At 38.7% G+C, this 27,696-nt stretch overlaps 1 protein-coding gene across 4 annotated transcripts; it reads left to right on the top strand.

Annotated features, from left to right (window-relative positions):
• The first annotated feature begins 349 nt into the window (after window positions 1-349).
• ZNF800 (zinc finger protein 800) lies at window positions 350-27,696 on the top strand. 4 transcript variants are annotated; one of them, XM_084506414.1, is made up of 7 exons: window positions 350-459; window positions 707-814; window positions 2,985-3,080; window positions 8,244-8,387; window positions 10,519-12,262; window positions 24,629-24,722; window positions 27,619-27,696. In XM_084506414.1, the coding sequence occupies exons 2-7, from the start codon at window positions 754-756 to the stop codon at window positions 27,664-27,666; spliced, it is 2,187 nt and encodes a 728-aa protein (XP_084362540.1). In that variant the 5' UTR covers window positions 350-459; window positions 707-753; the 3' UTR covers window positions 27,667-27,696. The 4 variants fall into 4 exon arrangements, with proteins under 4 accessions (XP_084362540.1, XP_084362539.1, XP_084362541.1 ...); XM_084506413.1 differs by having other exon boundaries at window positions 412-459; window positions 704-814; XM_084506415.1 differs by lacking the exons at window positions 24,629-24,722; window positions 27,619-27,696 and adding an exon at window positions 13,572-15,283 and having other exon boundaries at window positions 412-459; window positions 704-814.

The following is a 27,696-nucleotide window of genomic DNA, read 5'->3' as shown; positions in this document are numbered from 1 at the left end:
TGAGCCGTGTGGAGGCAGCAGGTGCCTGCCCACTTGGCGCAGCACACCAACATCCCCTGACTGGATTTGGGAACGCACCTCACGGGAACACCCATCACGGCAAAATTTACCAGAACTTTAAACAAACAACCAAACAAAACACCAACAGCTGTAACAAAGCAGGCTGAGCGCAGACACGCCACCCGGGGCCGCCCCTCAGCACCCCACCGGCGGGCAGCGCCGGGGCCGCCCAACGGCTGCCCAACGGCCGCCCGGCGGCACCTGTGCGGCACGCCACGGGGGAGCGGCGGCTCGGGCGCGTGCGCAGTGCGCGGCCCCGCGGCGCCCGGCCGCAGTCACTTCCTCCGCCGTGCCCATCCGGCTCCGGGGTCAGCGGCCGCCGCCGCGGCGGGACGGGGCTGAGGGGAGCCGAGCTCGGGGCGGGGGGGCCCGGCTGTCGGCGCGGCTGTCGGCCCGGAGGTAGGCGCTGCCGCCCGCCGCTTCCTGCCCGCCTCCCGCTGTCACCTGCCGCGGCCGGGCGCGCGTGGTCGGGCCGGGGAGCGGGAGCTTGGGCACCGTGAGGTGCGCTGCGAGCGCGGCGGCTTCGCTCCCTCCTTCCCTCCCTCCTTCTCTCCCTCCCCGCCGAGGGTGCGCCTGGCCCGCCGCGGAGCCGCTTTCTCGCCCTCTCTTTCTCCCGAGGTGACTCTCGGTTTGCTTGTTTTAGCAGGACCGCGCTGCTGGATGTAGAAGGGAAGTAGGTGGTGGCCGCGGAAAATGCCTCTGAGGGACAAGTGCTGCCAGACTGACCACCATCACCATGGGTGCTGTGAGCCAGGTAGGGCGAGAAACCCCGAGAAACTGAGGTGATGCGGCGGGTGCGCATCGTTAGGGAAAGTTCTGGGGTATCAAAAGCTTTGGGTTCTGTTTGGGAAGGTTTATGTGTTCTCCCACTGTCACGTTGACGTATTGAACAAAGATCACTTCTCAGTTCCTGCAGGACTTGTCAAAGTGCTCAAGCTCTCAAATGGGCACTGCGTACAGTGAGCGCAGGAAGGCGAGAAATTATGTAAATACAACATTTGTGTTTCCAAAAAGCATGCCATTTCAAGTTATTATTATAAAAGACATTTTTGACGGTCTCTTGAATTCATTGAGTGTATCTTTACTTTGAGTCTCCCCGGGTGAGCTCTGATGAACTTGGGGTCTTCTTCTTAAGTGTCTACCAAAACAAACGAACAAAAAAAAGACACAACAAAACACAAACCCTAAAAGTCCTAAAACAACTGTATGCATCCACTGCTCTATGACACAGAGGATGCTGTCAGTGGAAAGTACTTTGAGTGCTCTGAAGTTTCAGTTAATTTGGTAGGCTTCTTTTTCTAATTGTTATGCCTGCTGTTATAATTGGAAGCACAGAAGGAAATGTGGTTCCTTCCTTGTTGACTTACTGTAGAGCTTATAATTTGGATGCTTTCGTTTATGTTTCAAAAAGAAAGGCATCAGGTTTTGGAATTAATTGTTGAAAGCCTGTGCGTGGCAACTTTGATTTGAAAGCAGGTATTATTCAGCTTGTAGAAACACTTCTTTGTGTTTAAGATTTTGAGGTTTTGAGTTGCTTTAATGCTTTATAAAGGGTAAAATACTATTCTTGCCTTACAAATAATAGTGATGTGTTACGTATGCTTCATATATGTCACTCCTCTTGATGTCAGTGGGTGTTGCACGTGCATACTAGAGGCAGTATACAACCCAAAGTACACTAGTTTGAAGAATATGGAATAAGCTAGTACGATGTTATTGTGTTAGAGATCCCTAAACGATGAGCTGATTTGTAATGGTTGTTACATGTTTGTGTATAATAGTGTATAATGGGGCCAGGAGAGTTGCATGGAGTGTTCATTTTATCATTCTTTTCTTTCTGATGCTCTTTCCAGCTTGAATTTATTTATAACCTCACATTGAAAGGCATAACTTTTCTGTTAAAATGTTTAATCTATTTGCAATTAATAAACCTAAATAGTTTTAAACTGTGTCTCTATTGCTCTTCATTAAAAATAAATTTCTTAGACATGCTCAGTACCTTATTTAGAAAATTGAGACCTTACAATGGAGCTAAACGTCCTACCAAGTGGGCAACCGATTTATGAAATGACAAAGAAGACCTAACTAGTGATTTTGCACACGTATGCTTAAGTAGGTGCTCTTATTCATGTAAATTTGTTTTTTTCTCTGAGCAAAGCTTAGGTGTCTTATGCATATACACCAATGGAATGCTGTTAATTTCCACATGCATAAACACTGTGTATCAGAATAATAATCATCATCCTGATCAGTAAAGAGTTTTAGATCAGTTTTAGTTGTAATAGATTTTATGAAGACTGCGGGATGGAATGAAACTTCAGAAGTAAGATGTTAGTTCAGCAGTTTGCTTGAACCAGAAGCATTTCTTGAACTTTTTTTTTGTTGTTGTTAAAAGTATTATAATAGCTGTAATTATAATAGCTATTACTTAGACATGCTTATACCTTGTTCTGGTCATTGCTGAACAGATGTGAATTCAGTGCTTAGGTATGTATTGACAACACATGAATCACACAGGGCACTCTGAAGAAATATTTGGTAAAGCTTTTTTGTACATTTGTTTTGTTGTTTTGGTTTAAATGATGGGAGTCAAATAGGCTGTTCTGGGGAATTGCCTTAGTTGATGGAAATTTCTTATTAGTCATTATGGTTTTGTGTAGTTGTTTTTGTTTGATTCACATAGCTTTGAATACACATTTTCTTTAAATAATCAAAATGACAGTGTGTTGTCAAAACGTACCATGGCTGGAAAATTTACTCTGCGATATTTTTTGATTCAGTGTTGATGAGAATTTTTGAGCAAGACAACTTGTACTGTAGTTGTGGCCTTCTTTTTATCAAGTTTACTGTATGCACAGAAAATATGTAACCTAATAAAAAATCATCTCAGTTTTCTCTAACAGCTTATCCTTTATGTATTTCAGTGCATATGTTGGAACCTGGTGATCCTCCATTGTTACAGCAGCCTCTACAAACATCAAAATCCGGTATTCAACAAATCATCGAATGTTTTCGATCAGGTATGAAACCGTTCTTGACTCTAAAAAAGTTTATTACCTTGTTGTGAGGGTTATGTGTATTTAATATGTATTAAAATAAAAGTGCCACCAACACCTGAGTTTCTGCATAGTTGCAAAATATTTGTAAGTTTTTGGCATTAGGTGCTGTTCCCTTTTATAAGGGTTCTCATATAAAGTAGTCAAGATACAGCTCCTGCAGTATAGTTACCTTTCAAAAATACTTTTTAAAAAATGACTTGTTTGGTGTCATCCCTCCAACTGCTATTATTGATTTGTTTATATTGAAACTCTTGAGAGGCTGAGAAAATTCAGTGTTTGCCTTGAGCTTTTTAATACTGTTGTATCATCATACTTTTAAGGTGTTCATTGACTCTTTTCTGGAGTTGCAAATCATAGCAGTGAACCTAAGAATAACAACAAGTGTTTGGATGAGCATGCCGAAGGTGATTGAAGCCTGCAATATTTCCCAGCTGGTTCTACACTTCTGATGTGGCAAAACACGCATTTTATTTTTACAACCCTTATTGCAAGAACATAGCAGTTGTTAATATATATAAGTATAAAGCAACAGATCATTATATATATATGAAGTAAATGTTTCATATGTAAGTCATTGATGATATGTAATGGGTTGCACGTGAGCTGAGTCCTGTAGAATGGCACAATATTCAGTTTGTTCTCCACTTGCATTTAGAAACTTAATAGAAGAAGGAAAACTGGATGTGAGAGTCATCATTAGTAACCATTTTTATGTGTGTTTAAATGAGATTCACCTAAAGCCTCAAATATGTGTGGCAGGCTTCTTTCACTTGAGGCAGATTAATGTACTCTTTATTGGAGATAGCACAAGCTAATCACAAGTAATCTGTCCGTGGGCTGCTTCCAGGTTGTCCTCGCTGGCATGTGTTAAATTGATGGCTTACCTTGGTCTCTTCAGTCATCTGCACCAGGGGAAGTTGGACAGAAGGCAAAAGGACCTGGAGCAGATTTTACTAGTTAGTTTTGAACAAGCAACATTTCATTATGCTAAGAAACACTTTTGAAACCTGTTGTATACTTAAAGAAATAGGTATGAAAGCCGGAGTGTTCTCCATTTAATCCAGTTTTAGCAGAAGGCTTCTTCTGTCATTCAGAACATTAAGAATAACAAATGAATTAGTAGCTATTTTCTAATAATGATTCAAACACAATAAAACATAACAAACAACATTCTAATACAGAATTCTGTAACTCTGTAATAGAATTGAATGTTCTTGTAGAAGGAAGTGGACTGGTGAGATTTTTCTGAAAAGTTAAATTGCTTGCTAAAGGCGTAAGCTTGGGTATTTCTGCCAGAGAAGTATTTGTTATGACTGTGCTGTAACAGTTTCTTTTGACAATGGTGTTATTCCTAGCATCTACATTTAAAAATATTAACAGGATTTGACAAAGTATCACTTACTCCAATTAGCTGCAGCTACAAAGTGAAGAAGGCTTAAAAAAGCTGGAGGCAGCATATGCTGGCAGAAAATTAACTGCTTGTTGCTGCAACCTGCAGTTAGTGAAGAATGAGGAGATGTTTGCTTTTTCTCTGCCTGATGCGTCAATGAAACTAGTGGATGTTTTAATTTATTTTCTGTTTCCAAAAGTCAGTAATGGTCTACTGTTTAATTCATAAAGAGCAATTAATATTTTTACTGCTACTTATGAAAAGTTTCACAGTTAAATACGGAAGGTTTGAAACCAGAGAGACCACTGAGTCATCCATTCACACCTCCAGTATAAGTCCTTAAATCTCATCCAGTAATTCATAAAACCAGTGGTTTGAATTAGACAAAAAAAAATTCAGTCCTGAATGGAAGAGACTGAACTGTCAGTATAACATGAGAGAGTGCAGGGGAAGAGAGAATGAGAGACTTGTGTGTCCCATTGATTGGGGAAATAGTGGTGAATTAGATGTTGTTTTTTTTCACTTGAGAGGGATGTTTTTGGCTAGGGCACACATCAACAGCAAAAGCCAAATTTTAGTTTGTGTGCTATCACCAAGTTGGAGGCCTTTTTATTTGAATTATAGTTAGTGATTCACTGGAATTTTATTTATGTGGAGCATTTTCAGTTTTGTTCAGCTGGGTTTTCATTAATGTTTGTCTTAAAAATGCCAAAATATAGCTGTTTGAGGGTGAGATTTCAGTACCCAATGTGCTGTTTGGGGAACTCTACAATTCTTAACTTTGGTATATTTCAATAAATGGAGAAATTTGTCCAGTAGTCTGTTGTCTGTAGAAATGCAGGTCAGATGAAGATTATGTTAGTAACACTTCAGGAAAGAGCCTGTGGGAGGAAAAAACAGTCTTGGGCAGTGGCCTGGGAAAGGCATAGCCAAGGCAAGAAACTGGATGGTAGCCTCAGATAGTCAAATCTGGATCCTAGGTTTAAGTAGCTGAAGAAGAGAAGTCATTGTGCTTTGCCAAAACTCAGTTGTAAAAAAAAAAATAAAATAAAATTAGACTTAGAAATAAAAAGCTGTCTATGTAAGGCTTACTCAAAAAGTTTGGTTTAAGAAATAATTCTGCAGTGTGATTCTAAGTTTGATCTTTAAATGGAATTCTTAAGTGCCTCTGATGAGTGAAAATTTGAACTTCTGTTTGGGCTGGAAGAGTATCTTGATGCCATTTTTGCTGTTTCATAGTTGTCTGAGATATTCATTCTTTGCCCAGTTTCATTATGGTTTTGCTTGTTTGACTAATTTAGATTAATTTTGATTTATTCCTTTATAAGAAAAATATCAAATTGGAGAAATTAGCTGAATTTGTTTAGCTAGTGTTTCCTTCTGGTTCAGCACGGGTAAGTATTCATCATTTATCAATCCTTTGCTAATTGTAGGCATTATGTACGTAATTTTAGCAAGATGTGAAATCTGGTCTTGAAGTGTAACTTAAACTCCGAACCCTTTAATTGTTTAAGGATTGGTCTAGCATTGTTGGTGTTCTCAAATTCCTGCCCTTCTTACTCTTGCGGGTTCTTTTTGGAATATACAAGTGTGAGAAAACCTGCACATTTTGTCAAATTAGTTGTGTTTTAACAGAAAAGTTTCTGACTTAAATTACTTGTATTTTCCTTTCAGCAGGCTGAAAATATGTCTCCAATTCTATTTTCTTGCATAAGCTCAATCACTTTGATCTTGGGTCAGGTGCACAGATGTAGTAACATTGATGTTGACCTGTTAGTTGCTCTCTGAGTGTAATTGTATGCTCTGTCATTTTTTGCCTTAGTGCTTTAAAAAAAAAAAAAGTGAAATAGCTGTAGGTATCTTGCTTTCTTAACACTGTTGGACAAGCTTAAAGAAAAAACACTGCAGACCTGTTTAAATGCTTGAGTTGCTTGTCCTTTGCTGTTAGGCAAATGTATTGCAGCAACCAGGTACCTCGGTATGGAATCCTTTTTAATGTTAGCTTTGGTTTGGGTCTTAATAAACGGTAACAACAGGCATGGAGAAGGCTGAGGTACTCAACAACTTTTTTGCCTCAGTCTTCACTGCCAGTTAGGCTTCCCATGTCTCTTGTTTCTTTGAACCTGTAGATGATGGCTGGGGGAGCAAAGTCCCTCCCAGCTGTAAATGAAGAGCAGGTTTGAGACCACCTGATGAAACTGAACAGCTACTAGTCCATGGGGCCTGGTGATATGCATCCCAGGATCCTGAGGGAACAGGCTGGTGTAGTAGCCAAGCCTTTCTCCATCCTATTTGCAAAGCCCTGGCAGTCGAGTGAAGGCCCCAGTGACTGGAAAAAGAGAAACATGACTCCCATTTTTAAAAAGGGTAGAAAGGAGGATCCAGGGAACTACAGACTGGTGAGCCTCCCCACTGTGCCTGGCAAGATCACGGAAAAGATCTTCCTGGAAGCAGCGTCAAGGCACACAGAAAACGAGGTGATCCAAGACAGGCAGCATGGCTTCACCAAGGGCAAATTGTGCTTGACCAATCTGGTGTCCTTCTGTGATGGAGAGACTGCATCAATTGACAAGAGAGGACCAACCGATGTCATCTACCTGGACTTCTGTAAGGCATTTGACACAGTCCCATGTGACATCCTGGTCTCCAAATTGAAGAGAGATGGATTTGATGGGTAGACCATTCAGTGGATAAGGAATTGGCTTGAAGGTCACACCCAGAGAGTGGTGGTCAATGGCTCTATGTTCAGGTAGAGGACAGTGATAAGTGGTGTCCCTCAGGTGTCTGTCTTGGGACTGGTGCTGTTTAATATCTTCATCAATGACTTAGACAAATGGGATTGAGTGCATCCTCAGTGATTTTGCAGATGACACCAAGCTGAGTGGTGCAGTCATACACCAGAAGGAAGGGATGCCATCCAGAGGGACCTGGACAAGCTTGAGAAGTGGGCCCATGTGAACCTGGTGAGGTTCAACAAATCTTAAGTGCAAGGTGCGGCACCTGGGTCAGGGCAATCCCAGACATGAGCACAGACTGGGAGAAGAACTCATTAAGAGCAGCCCTGCAGAGAAGGACTTGGGGGTTCTGGTGGATGAAAAGCTCAACATGAGCCAGCGGTGTGCACTTGCTGCCCAGAAGGCCAACTGTGTCCTGGGCTGCATCAATGGAGGAATATCTGGCAGGTGGAGGGATGTGATTGCCCCCTCTGCTCTGCCTTTGTGAGGCCCCACTTGGAGTGCTGCATCCAAGTCTGGGGCCCCCAGCACAAGAAAGATGTGGAGTTGTTAGAGCGAGTCCAGAGGAGGGCTGTGACAATGATCAGAGGGCTGGAGCACCTCTCCTAGAAAGAAAGGCTGAGAGAGCTGGGGCTGTTCCCAGAGCCTTCTCTTCTCCAGGCGGGAGACCTCATTGCAGCCCTTCAATATTTAAAGGGAGCTTATAAAAAAACAAACAAACAAAAAAAGCTTCCTTCCAACCTGTGCTGTTCTGTGATTCTTTAATAACTCATTGCTCTTTCACTATAAGCTGTAATGTGTGTAAACACTTTTTTCAGACTAGTCTTGTTTTCATAGTGAAACTGTTTGTGTGTATCATAAACAGTGCAATGAAAGCATTAATGCAAGATAAAATGCTGTTGAAATTGTCATGTTTTAAAATGTTTCTGCTTGCATGAGCTGATTTGAGTTAGATGAACAGAAAACCTTCTTTTAAGTGTAATGTTTCTTTTATTACAGGAACTAAACAACTTAAACATATCTTGTTAAAAGATGTGGACACTATTTTTGAGTGTAAATTGTGCCGGAGTCTCTTCAGAGGATTACCAAATTTAATTACTCATAAAAAGTTTTATTGTCCTCCAAGTCTCCAGATGGATGATAGTAAGTTTTACTAATTGTAATACTTGTGTTCATGTCATAGTTTGATAGCTAGATTTTAGGCCCAACCTTTTTAATGAAGGGTGTCACTATTAACACTTTTTATTCCTTCTTGTCCTTTTCCTTTCTCATTTCTTCTCTTTATGGCGGAAGATACTGAAGAGTATGCCAAGGATTGGGAAACTGAATTTGATAGAAAAGCTTGGATCTAACAAGGCATTTCAGTTTTAGATCAGCATATTTTTTAATTATCTTGGTCTCTGTTGACTAGGTCAACATTGCAATGAGTTTTTTTCTTCCTTTATTAGTATCCTCATGCCTCAATACTTAAGCAAATCACTAGTTTCTTAATTTTTTTTTTTTAGGTGATTGTTTTCCCACACTGTGTCAGCAGGTGTTGTGAAGGAGAAGGTGAAAAGACTAATACTGTCTCCCTCCTTAAATTAGTGTGTTTGGCCAGATGCAGAGCCCTAGAGCTTCTCTGTGAAAGGGATGAGTTGTATTTGCAAAGCAGTATTTAAGTGCATCTGACCTAAATGTGAAAGTTTCTAAGCAAAATAAGATTACCCTGAGTAGACTTCCAGTCCTGCTCCTGACATTCTAACCTTCATTTAATTGTCTGCTTAACTGATGTTTTTTACTGTTCACTAAGAAGGGTTCAAATGACAAGAACAATGCTATGTGCTCCAGATGAAGAGAATAATAATAAATGCTCTGAATAAAGCTATATAAATCCTTATGTTTTATACAAAATTGAGAATGAAGATTATTGAATGAAGTGGGAATTTTTTTCAATACATAAAATTAAAAGCTAGTGACATTATTATAGGAATAAAAATTCAGTAGTCCTCATAGCAAAAAAATTCCTAATACCATTCCCTGAGGACTCTTTTGAGGTACTTTGCGTAGTCATTGGATAGTATGAAGAGATGGTACAAAATAGGGATGACTTTTTACCCGTGATAAAAATTATACAGACAATCCCCATTTGAAGCTGACTGCAAAAGGTGTTAATAATTCAGTGTTAAAACGTGGTTCTGAGCAACAAAACAGCATATTTCTTGTTGTGACACTGTTTCCTCTGCTTCAGAATGTAGAAGGAATGACCCTCACTCAGTGTGTGTTTACTTTACTCAGGAAATAAATTTACTAATACTTCTTTTTCTTCTAGGTAAAATACACATAGCATCATTGTGGTAGCCAGGGATATAAATGTTTTGAAAAACATTTGAATAAACTTTTTTGAAAGTAGGTATATTAAAACAGTACTTCACAAACTTCAGCTTGCAAAGTTTAGGTTACTGGTATCAGGCAAACAAGGAGAGGAGGATCCCCATATCATCCTTTCTTGCTTTTTAAGTTCATTTCAACTCCTTATCAAGGCAGAACAGAGGGTGAACCTTTGGGTAAGCTGAGTGGAGTTATTTCATGAAATATTATTTCACTGAATTTTTATTCTTTTGAGAAATTATTTTTTCCTAAATTCAGAATTTGTCCTTATGCTTACCATACTGTATCACTAAGCCTACTAACTGTTTTGGTAGTGCTAACATCTTTCCTTGCCCCAGAAATTCTGTCTCATCTACTTCTGTCCTCATGCAGTGCCCAGGTTACACAGATGTTTCATTCTTTCTTAAGGACTATTCAGAGTTCATGAAAAAGAGCTTATTTCTGGAAATATATTTCTCTGTTGAGAACGCCTGTTTCCAGCAGTAGGAAAATCAGCTTCTAATGATGCTTCAGGCTTAGCTGCACATTGGAAGCTTAGTCCTAAGGACATAGCTTAGTCCTGTGTCCTTACTTTTGCAATTGATACAGCTTTTTAGATAACAGTTTAATTCCTGACAAACTAATTTTTAGTCTAGGTGGTTTTCATGTTAGCACACTAGAAGGATGTTCTTTCAGTCTTGGCTTCTACTAAAAATGTCACTTGTGCTGATATGATAAAAATGATTACTCAAAGCCTGTAAGTAGAAAAGGTCGGTAAAATAGTAAAAATACATGGCTTATGCAAACTTGGTGTCTGAGTAGACACAGTGGTAAAAAGGCACTTTGAAATTTGTAAAACTTAAATAATTAAAGTTACTAAATGATTTTAAAATAATACTTTTGCTTTTTTTTTTTTTTTTCCCAGACCTCCCAGATATAAATGATAAACAGAGTCAAGCCATAAATGACCTCCTGGAAGCAATCTATCCAAGGGTAGACAAACAAGAATATATAATTAAATTGCAACCTATAGAAACTAATCAGAATGCTGTATTTCAATATGTATCAAGGACTGATAGCCCAGAAGAGAACACAGAAAGTAGTAGTACTCCTGATCAAACTCCAGTACAGACACAGGAACCCAGCACTGAGCAACCCAAGACTGTTTCAGCTCCAGCTCCAGTGGGGGAGACTGTAGAATTACCTCCTGCTGATCCTGTTACAAACAAGGTGATACCTACTCCTGAAGAACAGCCTCCAGCAGCAACTCCTGAGTTGGACTCTTTGGATAATTCTGATTTTGGCCACCAGCTGATTTGTTGCCTTTGTAGAAAAGAATTTCATTCCAGACGCAGTGTACGCCGGCACATTAGAAAAGTACACAAAAAAAAGATGGAAGAGCTAAAGAAGTACATAGAAACAAAAAAGAAACCAAATCAGTGCTCCACAAAGGGACGAAATAAGAACGTTCTTGTAACATTAGGTAGAAGTTGTCCTGTGTGTTATAAATCATTTGCCACAAAAGCCAACGTAAGGAGGCATTTTGATGAAGTTCATAGAGGATTAAGAAGGGATTCCATTACTCCTGATATAGCTACAAAACCTGGGCAACCTTTGTTCCTGGATACAGCTTCTGCTAAAAAATCTTTTAAGACCCGAAAACAAAAGTCGTCTTCAAAGGCTGAGTACAATTTAACTGCGTGCAAATGCCTTCTGTGCAAGAGAAAATATAGTTCACAAATAATGCTGAAAAGGCACATGCAAATTGTTCACAAGATAACTCTTTCTGGAAAGAACTCTAAAAGAGAGAAAGGACCCAACAATACTGCCAATGGAACAGAAATAAAACTAAGCGTTGAACCAGCAGATTCTGTAGAACCTTCACCCCCTTCCATTGCTCTTTCTCCACAGAATGAATTAAAGGGAACAAATCATTCAAACGAGAAAAAAAGCACTCCGTCAGCACAGAAAAATAAAGTTAAACAGGACCCAGAAAACCCTAAATCAACCTCTAAATCAACCACTAAGTCAACCTCTAAACCAACCTCTAAATCAACCAATGCATCTGCTGCAGGTGGCCAGCAAAAAACCAGGAAGCCAAAACTTTCAGCTGGCTTTGACTTCAAGCAACTTTACTGTAAACTCTGTAAACGCCAATTTACTTCAAAACAGAACTTGACAAAACACATCGAATTACACACAGATGGGAATAACATTTATGTTAAATACTACAGGTGTCCGCTCTGCTCGTACGAAACGCGTCGCAAACGTGATGTGATAAGGCATATAACTGTAGTTCATAAAAAGTCACCGCGCTACCTTGGGAAAATAACTGCAAGTTTAGAAATTAGAGCAATAAAAAAGCCAATTGATCTCGTTCTAAATAAGGTGACAAAAAGAGGCCCTCAGAGGGATGAAACAAAACAGATTGGTTCCAAACAGGATGTCACTTCTAATTCGCCCAATAAAAAGTATGAAGGAGCTGATGTTGGCATTGAAGTAAAAGTAACAAAAAACTTTTCTCTTCATCGATGCAATAAATGTGGGAAAGCGTTTGCCAGAAAAGCTTTCCTAGAACATCATAAGAAAACCCATAAGGCGAATGTATCTCATTCACCTGAAGAAAATAAAACCAAAGGCAGAAGTACAAGATCTAAAGCTGTTGTCTGGTGAGGAAAATACAGTGTTTTGTCTTTTTTTTTTTTTCAAACAAAACAAAACCACCATATTTTTCCATAGATTTTATGGTTTAGAGGCTTAAATACTATGATATATGTCAAAGCGGTTTCTTAATTATTTTTTTTTAGTTTTTAGGAAAAGAATTAATTTCTAAATTTTTCATTGCAGCAAACTGGAGTAGAATATAGATTAAAGTGTACAAAGTTGACTATTTAAATTGTTTTTAAAGCATCTATTATAGTCAAGCTAACATAAATACATGTCTAAAATAGTATGCTTTTAAATTATCTGTGCCTTTGTCTGGTTTGAATAACTTATCCTGTTAATGAACAGCTCTGTAACCTAGTTGAAGAAGTGCTAAAAATACCATGGTAAAAGCTGTTGACTGAAAATGTCTATGATGTACAGTAACTATCTTTTTTTTAATGTTTCATGCATATTAGGCTATAACACATGTTCTACCCGCAGTAGGACATAGAACACTTTGATTGAATGTAATTTGGGCACTTAATTGTTTTGATTTAAAATCAGTTTTGAGTTAGGTCCCTGTGAACACTTAAAATCACCAAATTTAGGATTTGATTCTTTTAGTGCTTATTTATACAAGCACAAATTCAGAGACTTCTGGTCAGTTATTTTTTGAAGTTTGAGTCTCATAAAGATTTTTTGTTTTAAGCCTAAATATATGTAGAGGTCTGGCCAAGAATTTTCTAAACTCCTGCTTATATGGTACACTGGGAATTGTTTTATACTTGAGAGTTGTATTTGTATTTTCTTAGTTTTCCAGTGCCTTTTATATTAAATATGACCTGTTTTTTAAGAGGACCTTTCAAAAAAAGGAAATATTGTGTATTTCAGAGTGATTGACTCATGCCTAAAGGTGTGGGGATTGTATAAAAAAAAATATAATGGAGAGACATTAGCAATACCTATAAGAGGTTTTAATATTCTTATTTAGAAATAGCCTTATAACATATTTGGTGGAAAAAAAAAATACAAGTATATGTGCCTTGCTCTATATTTTTACTCTGAAGTGGGAGGTAATTTCATTTCAGTTCAGTTTTTGTAGTGTTAGCTAGGCTAAAATGTATTCTGATCTGTTCATGGCTTCATAACAAATCCTGGCTGAATGGAATGGAACTGGACCCTGAATTATTGTAATTTTAAGAGGAAGAGTGACTTGTATTTTGATGATGAATTAAAAATTTAACCTTGTAAATTATTTATCTTCTGTAATTTCAAACAGAATTATATTGGTAAACGCAAAGCATTAATTTATTCCCATTTCTCCTCAGATAGGTTCAAGTGATGTTCGGAAAGTTTGGAGTTCATTTGCATGAAAAAGACTTTAATGTGGTGTTGGAACCGCTAATATCTTGATAATGGTACTGTGAGGAGGAAATATTTTCATAAGCTGTTGATTTCTTACTAAATTACGACCATTCTGACTGCTTGTTAGACAGTGCTTCCTCCCAAAACACTGCAGTAGTTGAAATACACATGTACTTCTAAATGAGCAGTTAACTATGCTTATGTCTATGCAGTTGAGGTTTGATACATGAACTTCAAAAAAAAAAATAAAATACAGAGGCAACTTAAACAACAGCTTTGGAAGAAGACCTCATTTAGGAAACCATCTTCAGAGAGCTCATTGTACATACTGTTCCTCCCTAATAGCGCTAACTGATGAACAGCTCTTAACTTTTTTGTGAAATCTACTTTGGCAATTGTTGTGTTATATACTGTTTAAATTTATTACAAATGAATGTATAAGAGCAAACAATGTAGTGTATATTGGCTGAATTGTACTAATTTTTAGTATTTGCCATAACATCAGTTTGTTCATACTGACTAATTTCCCAGTTGTGGGACGTTCTGAATTTCACTGTACTACAGTTGCTTCAAAGATCTCCGTATTTTTTCCATGTGTGGTTCATAGGACAACTTGGTAAACATCTAGGATGTTTACAAGAATATCCACATTCCTCTGTTCTTGAATTTTTAAAAAAAATTTATACACAAGCACTTTAATGATAGTTGCAGTTTATATTTTCAGTTTATTTTTTGAAAGATCAACACACTAATGTTAATATGAAGGTAGTGAATATTTGCTGATGTATTATAGACAGACAATCTGTGCACAACCACTTATAATGTTAGTTTATTTCTTTAAATATTAATAAAAAGGGAGGATAGTATGGGAGAAATTCCAAGTAATTTTTCTCTCGATATGATGAATGACCACTATAGATAGCACTTGACTTTGTATAATTTGGAAAATGTTTTAGATCTTTTTTTTTTTTTTTTTTTTTTTTTTTTTTTTACCTTTTAATCAGAATTTTAGTAAAACTGTTGCATGCCTGCCATTATGGGATTCTTGGCAAGTTTTGTGCATCAGTGGTTTTGTTTTGTTATTTTTTAATTTTATTTTATTTTTTACTTTTTAGAAAATATTTTGTTAGTGATTTGTGTCAAATTGCTACAATTTGGAAGGTACTGTACATCAGAAGAAATACCATGTTTTTTATATAGGTTCACTCCCTTACTTAGGGAGGTGCCTCGTGTTCATATATACTTTTTGTATAAAATATATCTAAAAATGTTGATCACAAGATCAGAAGTAAAAATACTTTTTATGGATAGAGAAATATTTGGCCCTGTTAGTGCATTGCACTAAAAATACTGTGAATGGGAACTGGACTGTAGCTGTTGCTGGAAATGTTTTATATTGAATGTACATGCTGTTTTTTTTTTTTTTTTTTTTTTTTTTTTTTTTTTGATAAATGTACTGTATTTGGTTGAAAATAAAGCAGACTGGAAATCACTTACATGTGCATAAACAAGAAGATGTTGTTTTTGTAAACCTGGTATATCTGTCTGTCACTCCTCAAGCAGAAATTACATTGTTTGCATTTTTTTTTGTAAAATTTTACCCTCTGATCATGGAAACTAGTTGTTTGTACTATTCTGTTGTAATAAATTCTTTTGCTTTTGTTTTGTTCACTCCACAAGTGCCAAACCTTTCATAACATTTCTCCACATTGATGGTTGACCCTTGCTGTATTTTTAGAAAACCCTTTGATACTGGATTTTGGCATTTGTAAAGGTGTCTTGTAAAGGTGTCTCTTCTTTAGCTGAGCAAAGCTTGTTTTTATGATCCTTTTCCAACAAAATTGAATATTGATACTGAAGGAGATAGGCTATGCATTTCATTTTTAATACGAAAATTGCTGTACCTAGTTTGTGTTGAAGATCATGTTGGTGGCCAGCTAATGTTAATTCTTTATATGGTTGGAATATAAGAACTACCATAGTCATCATTTATTCTTCTCCAAAGGACGATGGCAAGCTATTTATGTAAGTGCAATTTAAGTCATGGCCCTGAATGCCTGTGGATTAAGATTAGGAAGTTAAAATGAAGAAATAGTGATAGGATAACTGCTCATTTCTCAGCTGAGCCTTTCTGTGGTTTCTGGTCTGTTTTGGGTGGGTGTGCAGGCTGCATCTTTACTTATTTGAAGGTGAAGGTATTCCTGTTTCGAAGGTAAGCTTTCTGCTAAGGGACCTCCAGTTCTGCATTCACATAGTTAACTTCAAGGGGAAAAAGATGTTTTTTGGGTAGTATATTTTCTTTTAACGATGTGGCTTAATAATTAGCAATTTTTTTTTTTTTATTATTATTTTTGTAAATCTACTGGGTAGCTCTTTTGATGCACAAGAAAATAAATAACTGATTTGAACAAGCCCAACATATGCAACTTTTTAAAATCTTTTCATGCAACTCTCGTGAACAAAAGAAAAATGAGAAGGATTGCTAATTGCTTTTAATTAACACAATATACGTGTGTGTGTATATATATATATATATTTGACAAATCCTGGAAATTTGTAATAGAGCTTTGAATAAAGTGCCCACATGGATCTTGATTAGATAAATAGGATTCCATGTTAATGTGGCATGATATAAGTTGTTAACTAAGATGCAATCTTGCATAGGTCTTATCATTGATAAGACACGTTGGTTTGGCTTGTTTTGCTTGGAATGGCCAAAGAGAAATGTGAACTGTCTAGTGTGACATCAGAAATGAAGCTGAGCCTTGTGAAAGAGGTTTTGGTTCAGAGTGCATGTGACATACCTTATAGAAAACTTTGAGGGTGTTCTAAATGGTTTGTATGGAAGACTGACTAGTAAGGAAAAGAAGCGATACGTATCTTTTCTAATGCCAAGGCTATGAGAGCTAGCTTTAATGTCAAATTGATGTGAAACGTTGCGTAAAAGAGAAGTGAAAATAACTTGAGACTTGCTGAAGTTCCCAGTCTAATAAAGTGCTGGCTGCTGTCTCAAAACCACCTTTTCATTAGTCAATCGTCTCTTAGCTGAGAGTGTCTTTTCTTTGTGGCTTTATTTATTTATTTTTTATGTTTAATTTTGGAGGATTTTTTTTTAATGTTTTGTCTTTTCTCTATGAAATCTTAGGTTCCAGGGCTTGAAATCCTTGTAATGTTTGTTTCACTCTCTTTTATAAGAAAGTTAAAGAAATTTGTAGTTGAGATAGTTTCTGGTCATTATCACCGTTTGCTTTTTGCTGGACTCCAGCGAGGTGAACTTGAAGCTACTGTGTGAAGAATTTGTGTGACTTGTCAAATGCTTGAAGTACTTTGGAAATGGGAGATGAGTTTTGACTGATGGCTGTAAGAATCTGTGGGTAGATAATTACATGTTTCCCTTTTGCTGAATAGGGAAGTACAACAATTGGTTAACCACAAACGTAGACATATATTGGTTGGGGGATGAGAAGTAGAAAGTAAATAACATTGCTTATTTGGATATCTAAGAAGTTGAATCTTTACAGTAGAAACAATTCTGCTGAGACACTGATAAATCATTTGGTTGTCCCAATCTCTTTTATGGAGGAAAAAAAGAATCCCTTTATTAAACAAGTGAGAAATTATCTTCTTCCTAAGAGGCTGATACAGGGCCTTGCTGACCTTGGAAGCTGTGAATCCAAAAAGTAAACAGATTTTGCCAACAGAGCTCATGTGGCTCTTGCTTCAGGTTGCCCCCCTTGAATTTGTAACTAGATTTTAAATAGGCAATGCAGTCTGTAACAGCTGGGCAGCTTCAGTGGTAGCTTCAGCAGTAAGGCTGTCTTCAGCAGATACAAACTATCCTTGGTATGAAAGTTTGTTCTAAGGAGGACTCTAATAAAAGTTGTGTTTTGGAAGTGTAAGGAACTTAATCTTATTAAAAATCAGTGTTCTTAATGGGATTTTGATTTGATTTCTAATTCTATCTTTTATTGGCTTAAAATGTTCTTTTCTATTAGTGCAAAGCATTAATTCAGTTACTGATAAACTTAACAGAAGAAGCTTCTCATTTGAGCAGTAAATTACTCCTTTACATGGAAGAGCTACAATAAATGTGACACTGTTTCCCTTTCTGATATACACATCTATTCTTTAACCCTTTCATGCTACTTTGACTAATTTCCATAGTTTTGAAATACCAGTATGTTATGCTTGTATAATTCAGGAATTAATAAATATTATTGGCTACACCCGTTTCATTAGATAGCTACAGATTAGTTTGTGCAGCCTTAATTTCCTTTTATTATGAATTATTGATGCTGCAGGATTTAAATATAGAACTAGTGTTACAAATGAAGATTTTGGTTTTGATGCTAGAAGTCAGCAAAGTGAATAAATTGTCTCTGTTTTCTTAGGTGGTCATAGCTGTACAGGTGGTCAGCTTCTGCTTTAATATGCCAGCAGAGTAAAGTTGGTATTGAAAGCAGTGTGACGGTGAAGGTTTTTGGAGAAAGAGGGTGTTGACAATGTAGTCAGCTGTGTGGACAGTGGGGAAGGGGTAATTTATACTGGTCTCGTATCGGTTGGCTAGATGATAGATAATGGAACTTCAGTCATTTTGTTAATGGAGAACCCCTGGTGTTTGTGCAAGTAAGGAAACTTCCGTGAGGGACTGCTGGCTAGATATAGAAGTTCGGTACCCATCTTCAAAAAGGGAGTGGAGGGGAAGTGAATTATATGGAGTACTTTTTAGTTCCCTTTGTTTGGAGCTTGCAGAGCATGCTTTCCTGTATCCCTCAGTCACTGTCCTAAACTGGTAATTTTGTAGACACAAAATGGAATGCAGTTTGAGAAGTTATGATTGCTTGAGTTCATCGATCCCTTTGGGGATTGGCAAGATATTGGTAATCTTAATAAAAATGTTGTGAACAATATCTCCAATGAGGAAACAATATCATTGACTTCAGAGAACTTAGTGGGAAATGAAGATAGCCTGAGACTTAGATATCACGTAAGGCCAAGTACATTTTTCTTCAAAGCAGATTAAACTATGAAGTGTTTCACTGTGTTGCCAGGAGCAATGTTGACAGGGCTGTGAAGTCTGGATGATTGATGCGGGTATGCTGTTGTATCTTGCTATAAGGTTATTCTCCAGAAGTAGATTTCATAGTGTTTTTACTTCTGTTAGGGATGGGATTGAGGTTCTTTGCGTCAGTTGCACTAAATGTATTGGCATCTGGTAATACTGGTGGGTTTTTATGGTGGTGGCTTTCCTGCCACGTCAGTCTAAGAGAGCTCAGATTTACCTGGTCTGACCTCTCAGCGCCAAGCCTTTTCCAAGTAATAGCAACTTTAACTCTGTCAGCTGAACAGGATTTACTTTTCCACATAACTAATGTTCTTTGATCCTGGGAGTCAGTTCCTTTATTAGAAGCAAAACAATCTGCTTTGATTTTCCTGCAGTCGTTAATGCTACCTCGAAGAGTTCAGTGGGCTCTGATGCAGAATGTAGACAAATAAACACAATCTGTTTTTGTTCTCTAGGATGTCGTGGTCTTACAATTCTCCCCAGCTTTTCTGTGGCAAACAAAGGGATGAGTAAGACTATGAAAACGCTGGTTTGAAGTCACTCTTGTAGCAAGGCAGGTCAGTTACAGCTTAGTTTTAAAATAGACATGGATGTGCAAAACACAGTAATCCTCTTCCTTCATTACATATCTAAATCTGATCTGTCACTCTCTCTTTGAAGGCACATAACTACCGAAGAATGAGCAAGCCTAAAATGGGCACATTTCATCATTTAACTGTATAAAGCCACATTTTCCAGCAAAAATGCATTCCTGATACTGGCAGGTCACAGAAGATCAATTATTTATATCAGTTATGAAAGTCAGAAGATGTTTCTAAATTCATTGAGGTTTCCCTGATTTCCCTGCACAATGTCAAACTGGTAGTAGATCAGGTGTTATCTGGGTTCATACCATTTAAGTTCAGGAGTTTATACTCTTTTAGGGTACTTGTTCCCATCAGTATAAATGAGGAAAACAAAGTGCACACTTGTGACCTTGCTCAGAACTGAACAGGCTGTGGGTGACTTTTTTATTAGAGCTCAGTAGGTGAATGTGGACGCTTGATATGCAACACTTGCATATGGTAGATACACCTGTACTATTTTTTTTCCTGTGTACTTGGGACTTGGGGATGGATAAGGATGTAAATATTAACATGTAAGGAAGGATGCACAGGAAAATCTCTTTAGCATGCTGAAATGTAATTGTTCATTTAAGTTAGCTCTTAAGTATAAAAACGAGAATGCTGAGGGAATGTTGATGAACTACTTGGGAGAATTTAGATAGCAAGACTGAGGTACATACATTTATCTTTAACTGGTGGGATTGAGATGACCAGAGCCATGGGTCAAAAGTGTCCCACATTCTCTTTTATGTGGTTATTTCACAGTGTGGAGGACTACTGATACGTGTAAGCTGTTAGAACACAAAGTATTAAAATGGAAGAATAATGCCTTATACTGGAGCAGAATATGATAGTTCAAATGTAGGAAACAACAACAACAGAAAAACAGAAGGTTGAAAATGAAGCACATTCTGCATGCTTTTTTTTTTTTCTTTTATTTCTTTTCTTTTTTTTTTTTCTTCTTTTGTTTGTTTCTAATATTAGCTAACTTACAGTGGCTCCTGGTTGCACCAACTGCTTGCTGTCTCTCCTGAGGTTCCTCAAAGACGCTCCCATCATGACTGTAGGTTTTCATTTCACTGCAATTCTCCTGCTTCTCTTAGGAGTCCACTAGCGTTACAGCAGGCTCCCTCCCTCCTGTCTCTGTCCAGCAGCCTGGAGCCATTTCCCAGCTGACCATGTTCCAGCTGCTGCTGGGCAAGGACCAGCTCCCTTTTTGCTTCTGCTTAGCTAGGGCAATGCCAGCAGTTGTCTCACTGTGTCCTCTGCATGGAGGTAGAGCTATAGTGTAGAAACATTTGGAGACTGGTAGCAAACCTGCCTGTGAGGGCACCTTCGGTGACCTACACTGGCTAACTCTTGGTGTCCAAAGCTGGAGTTGTCACTGGTAAACCTGTGACCCTCCTAAACTGCCTCTCCCTGGCAGGGTGTTATCACAGGGCAGTAGGTATGCTCTCTCTTTGGTCCCATCATTTACAGGAGAGCAGTGCCAAGGTGGACTGGTTTGATTCAAGTCTCTGGGAATTTAACATACTCTACAGGCTGTGTCTGGGGACTTCTGAAAAACATTGTAAGAGTGTTATTTATTTATGTAGATTTCTAGACAATGTGCATTTTCTTAATTAAAAGGTTAATTCTAATTATCCTTGCCTAAGCATCTGTCTGGGTCCTACTAAGGTGATTGATCCATTTTATGTATAATGCATTAATGATTTTGGAACGCTGAATACCTCAGCTAGCAGTACTGACATCTCATTTTAAAGAGTTTTGGCTGCAGTGCTATTCCTAAGAAGCTGAAGCCAACTGTTTAGTATTATGGATTCTTACAAGTGGAAAAGCTTGCAGCTGGTACTGAAAGCATGTAGGAAACGGGCTTGGAACTATTAGCAAATTAGGCAATATGAAAATAGTTTTGCATGCTTAAAAGATTTAATGGACTATTTTCTTAAATTTCAATAATGTCTGGAAGCTCAGGCTGGGATTAGTTCCATTTGTGCATGCCATCATTTCTGCAGTGTAACAGCAGGCAAACATCTCATAAATAGTACTTAATCTGTCCATTACTATGCTGAGTTACAGTTAAATTATCAATATTTCATGTTTCTAACTTCATAACTTGCTTTTATTCTACTTGAGGTGATCCTGGAGATATTCTACGCTGCTTTGAAGATTTGTTTTCAGGGCTTTGTTTTCAGTAAGATGCTTGATAGTTTACAGTCAGCTTATCAAGATGCAATAATACAATGTTTGTTTTCCTTGTCATCTTTCTGTGAATGTTAAGGCAACTAACTGATTGCAGCAATGCAGAGCCAGGTGCTCCCTTATGTTTTGAGTGAGAGTGCCTTTTAAAAAAAAATTCCTCATGGAAAAGCACGTACTGAAGAGCATGGAGAGTGGCTTTTAAACTCTCTGAGAATGCATGCACAGCCATGGACTGACTCACTGTGGTAGGAAATAGCAAGCAATGTATTCACATTCTTGGCTTCAAAAACAGACTAACAGACTAGGATACTGCTGTATCTTGAAGTATAGAACATTATAATTTTATTTTTTATTTTTTTTATCTTGGAGCTAATCTCATCTTTGTAGTCTGGTTTCCAATGCTCACAACAGTGTAGCACAGGGCATTATAATCTAAAAGCAGCAGGATCATCAAGATCATTTTTTGAACAGGTTTTGGGGACAAGACTTAATAAGTGAGTAAGAATCTCGTAAATGAGAGAAGGGTAGAACTATGTAGCTATGACATCCTGCTGCTGTACTACTGTAGCTAAATCTCTCATTCTTTAATTAAAAAACTTGCATTGTTTTTCTGTTTTCATCAGTGAGATGGTCATCTGCTTATATAGCTGTTTAGTCCTCAGACTATTTTTTCAACATTTCAGTGTTTGGCTGTAGTTGAATTATGCTGAACTATTTAGCTGCTGCTTATTTTAGCTTTTTTAAACACTTATCAACTCCACTTACTGCAAGTTGGAGGTTTTTTGACCTACTTCGATTGTCAGAGGTAAGAGTATGATTATGTAGTATGTAACATTGTGCAAGTTAAGATTTTGTTAATGTATCTGTTCTGAAACTGGCATTTGATAGTGTTGGGTCAGTGACTTTTTTTTCTGGAGAGCAAGACGATGCAAACCTCACAATTTGGGACATCAAAATTAGTTTATGGAGTCTCTTAAATGATTTTGGAAAAGGCAAGACAGGGAGAGATTGAGACAGGAATAATGTAGATCCTTTTATATTTATGCCTTTAAAAATAGATTAGAGGAGCAGTTGCCAGCAATAACATTTCCCTCCCTGCACTAGGCACATAGCAAATGGTTTGAAATCTTCAGGCCCTGTCCAACCCTACTTTTCTCACTTTTTCTGTGTCTGAATCAGAAATGAAGTGCTAATTTTTCTATTTTTTTCCCTCTGCAGGTGAGGTTTGGTGCACTTGAATTATTTTCTCCCTAGTCATTAAATTGTCATTCTGAGCCAGTGAAAGGTAGCACAAACCTCAGTTCAAATCATTAAGGGACCCTGTTGTCTCCTGCTGGGAGCAGGTTTACTGCCTATGGATGTGCACCTTATTTTTGTCTTCATCGCACAACAAAATATTAAAAAAAAAAAAAATGTTCAGCAGAATAGCTATGTAACTGTAGTAGGTCTCATGAAAGCACTTGAGGTTGGTGTATGTGTATGAATTGCTTTATAACAAGTGCATGCGAGAGAAACGGGATAGTTGGTGCCCTGAGGAGCTCACAGGCTTACACAATTGTTATTTTGTCTTCACTTTACTTAGGTATGAAGAGTGAAGGGCTTTGGACAAATGTTTTGTGTGTGGGCAGGAAGGAAACCAGGGCTATGATTACATTTCAGCTGTGCCTATCTGCTGTTACACTGGCAGGACCCCCTCGCTCCACCAGGGAGATGTCAGGAAAACGTGAGGACCCTGAGCCAGGAATGAGCCTGGCTGTTGAGGTGGTTACTGCAAAAGGAACGGCACAAAATCCAAGTGTGGGGTGTGGGGAGGGGTTGCTTGGAGCAAACTGGGCAGGGAAGCCCTGAGACCATGGAGAAGGAGGCTCTTTCTGGTGTGGCAATGGGATCTGCAGTGGCTTTTGAGGATGGGGTCAGATGTGACTGGGGAGCTGGTGTAGAGGATGCTTGGGGGCCCTGCTGGGAGCCCGTCTGCACCTTCAGCCCTTTCCTAGGATGGTGAGGGAAGCACACAGCCTGAGCTCCCACTGGTCTGACTTTCAGAGGATTGAATGAAAATCACTTATCCTAGCCGGCGTTGTAGCTGTTTTCACCAAAAAAAAAAAAAAAAAAAAAAGGGCATTTGCAGTGTCACCTGTCACCAAGCGTCTCGGTGCTCCTGCAGGGCTGAGTGACAGAAAGTTGTGGCTGGGCTGAGACCTGCCTCTGTAACCGCGAGATGGCAGCACACCGTCTGCTGTCGTGGGAGAGAGCCCGAGAAGGATTTTGGAGATGGCAAATCCACAAGTTGTGCTTTTTTTTTTTTTTTTTTTTTTTTAATATCGCTGATTTCTGGAGGCACATCCGTGGGAAGAAAAAGATATTAACAAAAAAAAAAAAAAAAAAAAAAAAGGTGAATATTCTAAAAGTGAAGAGAAATGACTGTGGAAAGGCCAGACTTGGTCAAGCCTGTGTTGAAGGAATGAGTCATTATTGTGATTTCCCTAAACACTTTCTAGGTTGTGGTGTTTGAAATTCCTGAATATGTAAGGACAAGGGCTTTAAGTCTGCTTCATTGCATTCATTTCTGAATCCCGGCTGTGAGTGCTGGGACAGGGCTGGGGACGTTGCGTTGTCGCTCTGTGAGGTGTCATCTGCTCAGACACGCTCAAAATCGGCACACCAAGAGCCTGTGCAGTTCAACAGCATTCAGGCTTAGTGCTGTTATTTATTCCTTTGCTGAATATCAATAGAGGAATTGTACTTTATTAATGCGTTACCTCCTCCAAGCTTCATTTAACATCCCTCTGCTTTTAAAAAGCAAACCACTGACAGCAAAATTAGCTCTACCTTTTAAAATGCTGAAGCTTTATCTGGGGGATGATGGAAGAGATATCGTAAATAGAAATTGCTGCATTGTTATGTTATTTAGTGTCTGTAAACATGCTGTTTTCAGACCTTGAATACCATTATATTCTCAGACTTATCATTCAGAAAGGAGAAACACGGGTCATGTCTACAGAGAGCTATCATCTTCTTGAGCTTTTGGTAAAGGTGACTACCTAATTTCAAGTTAGCAAAGTCTCTGCCAACATAAAACCACACACACAAAAAAATATGCATTTAACATATTTTTCAAATAAGTACACCAGATTTTTTTTTTCTTCCCTCAGGCACCAGATGAGAGGAAATAACTCAGTGCTTCATATTCTGAGGAGTAACTGCAGGGAATGCAATATTTTGGTAGCTATGATGAGGCATACACAGGTCAGTGTATGGTATAGTGACTGCTCTGTGTCTTAGTGATGGCTAAAATCAGTAGTGCCACGTCAGTCCCTTGCTCTCATAGCTTGTAATTCTGCTTGAGAAGAAATGTTTGTGCATGCTATTTAAAATGTATGCAGTGAGCTGTTATTCTCTTTGTACACAGTCAAATCAGACCTCCTCAGGACATGCTGGATTTAATGCACGGATGCTGCTCAGTTGTCTGCGAGCCCATTTGCATGTGTGAGCACTCTCCAGCACTTTGTGTCGCATTTGTTGGATGCACGAAGTGTGCAGCTTAAATTTAGTGCTTATGTGAAATGACAGGATTGCTGCAATTGAGTGCTCTGCAATGGTAATGTCTGCAGTTCTGAACATCTAGAAATCTTGAATCAAGGTACTAAATGCCTAAATCGCACACAAAATCTTAGTGCTGCCTTCTTCGTCCTCTTCTTTCTGCTTCTCTCTTAATCACAGCCACGCTTTAGCCCAGGTCAGACCTCTTGGTCCTCCTTATCTTGGAGATGTACAGGTAACTCAAGCTTCAGCTCTGCAGAGTGAAGAGTACTCTGGGCTCTGGAGAGCTTCACTCAGAAGATTGTCCCATCCTTACACCCACCCCACCATGGCCCTTGTATGTCTGTTGCAGTTGTATCATATACTTCACAACCAGATGATATTAACAGATGTCTGACAGTGTAAGAATGTGTTTCTGACTTGTATCTGTACTAGAAGAGATTATTATTTTCCTACCAAGGTCTATGTATTGCTTTTAGGTGAGTGAAATATTACTAGTACCAGCAGAAAGTTCCTGCCTTTCAGTCTTTGCCATTCCCTTGGGATTTGCAGATCTTTCTGTTCTGGCTGAAAACAGCTGAAGTTCAACTGTTTAAAAATTACAGGGCATTATTTATCTATAGTGAAGGTGCTCTGTTCCATTAAATTCTTCAGCATTGTCTCAAGAAAAATGAGAATTCATCTCTTTAAGGGAATGAGCTGTTCTCTGAGGGCTATCATTGTCTTTCTGATTGTATCGGTGATGACCAGTTACAGTCATTAGGGAGAAGCTGTTCATCCAATACGCAGAATATTTTTATCTGCAGAGGAAATGAGTTACCAGGATACTCCATCTGCCAAATTCACAGTTGTGGTTTCATTGCCAGCTGATCTACAGGACTAGTCACTCTCCTCAAGGACCTCTCAGCTTTTGATAAGCCCCGAGAAGGCCCTGATGTGTCAGCTTTCCTCCCATTTGCTGACAGCGTGAGCCACGGTGCTGTGTGCTGCAGTGCCTGGCTTTGGATGGGGTCTCATGGGGAGCCCCAGGCAGCTGAGTGTGGTGATGTACGCCCCCTACCCTGGCCCTACACCTGTAGTTCTGCTCAGGCCAATGCTATCACTGGTGGCCGTGATGAATGAGTCTGGTCCTGATAGCTGAATTGGCCTCAAGCTCCATTTGGGGGAAATGGATCCAAGGGCTGGCGGGGCACGCACCAACCATATGGCTAGTGTTCAAGTATGACTAGTATGACTAACCATATTTGACTCAATCTTACCCCACAAATAGGGGGTAGCCCAGAGCCCATGCTGCAGGTGGCTGCATGCCAGGATCTTCCCCTTGAGCAGGGATTCCTCGAGGTTGAGGGATTCTTTACCTGCAACAAACACTTGGTAAATGACTAATAGCTAGCTTGTTGAAACTTTGCAAGTAATTTGCTAAACATTGCTGAAACTTTGTAACCTTATCTAAGTGATATAAAGGATTGATTGTGCATAATATCCTTTAAGAATAAACAATAAAGTCTGGGATTGGGATAAGATCTGGTTGTATCTAGACTCCTTGGAGTTTGGATGGCAAAAGGGACTCCCTTGTGAACCTTGTGACTTGACTTGAGAATCTCCCTGATGCTTTTAATCTGAAGCTGTCCTCTATGCAGTAAATAATCAAGTGAACTTGCTATCGTGAATCTTGTTAATGTTATGTTTACCATTAGAACTTAGTTAAATCACTGTTTTATTCAAGGTTAAGGTTTGCTAAATCACTATTTTTGTCAATAAATATATTACTGCTTCTCTCTTATGAGAGTGCATAATTCTGTTCATGACACCAAGTCTGTCCATGGTGTTGCGGGAGCTGTCTGCCAGGTTTGACATACTCATCAGTATGGATCACACCTGCATTATTCTGTCAAAATGGACTGCGAAGTTGATCAAATATCTGGAAGAGTAAAGGGGATGCGGGTGCTCATGGGAAGACCTCTGGCCACCACGTGCTGTGTGTCAGAGTACCTTGGGACCCCTTGAGACTTACTGAAATTCTTAATGAGATCTTCCTTCCCCTTTTCTTCCTGTTCCCGAGCCATCTTCATCACAGGGGATGCTTCAGATATATGTCAACTTTGATGTTGACAAGAGTAAGCCAGTTAATATGGATTGCAATTTTCCATAGGGCAAAAGGCTGGGATGTATTAGAAGAGACACCTATGTAGAAACTTCGACCTCCTTTGAACTGTGCCATAAAATAGCTACGTTTGATCCACAGAAGCTGTGATCTGTTCAACTTTTATGGCTTTTAAACATTGTTCCAATGCTAGCAATTTGTACAGGAGACTGTAAGTTAACCATGTGCTGCTACTCTATGATAGAAGGGTCAAAGCTGATGATAATTTTGGCATAGTCCTGTACTCCTCTTCAGAAAGATGCCAAGGGACTACTCCCTATAAATTATATAACTGCCTGTAAAAACTGGTAGAGGAGTATATATTTGGATAGAGATGTCAAGGAACAGTTAAGCTTTTTACATATTGTCTCCACTATCTTGACTATGTAAGTTTTTTTTAGTTCAACATCAGTTTACACCTTGGTTTTATGATTAATATTTACTTCTGCCTTCATACAGGTGTCCTCTAGGTTTATGAGTCTGGAAAGGACCATTGCAATCAGATAATCCAACCTGAATATCCTGCCTAGGCTTGTG

The sequence above is a fragment of the Aythya ferina genome (genome assembly GCF_964211825.1).
Source record: "Aythya ferina genome assembly, chromosome: 1".
NCBI classification, from domain to species: domain Eukaryota; kingdom Metazoa; phylum Chordata; class Aves; order Anseriformes; family Anatidae; genus Aythya; species Aythya ferina.
This window is presented reverse-complemented; position numbering and strand designations above follow the sequence as displayed.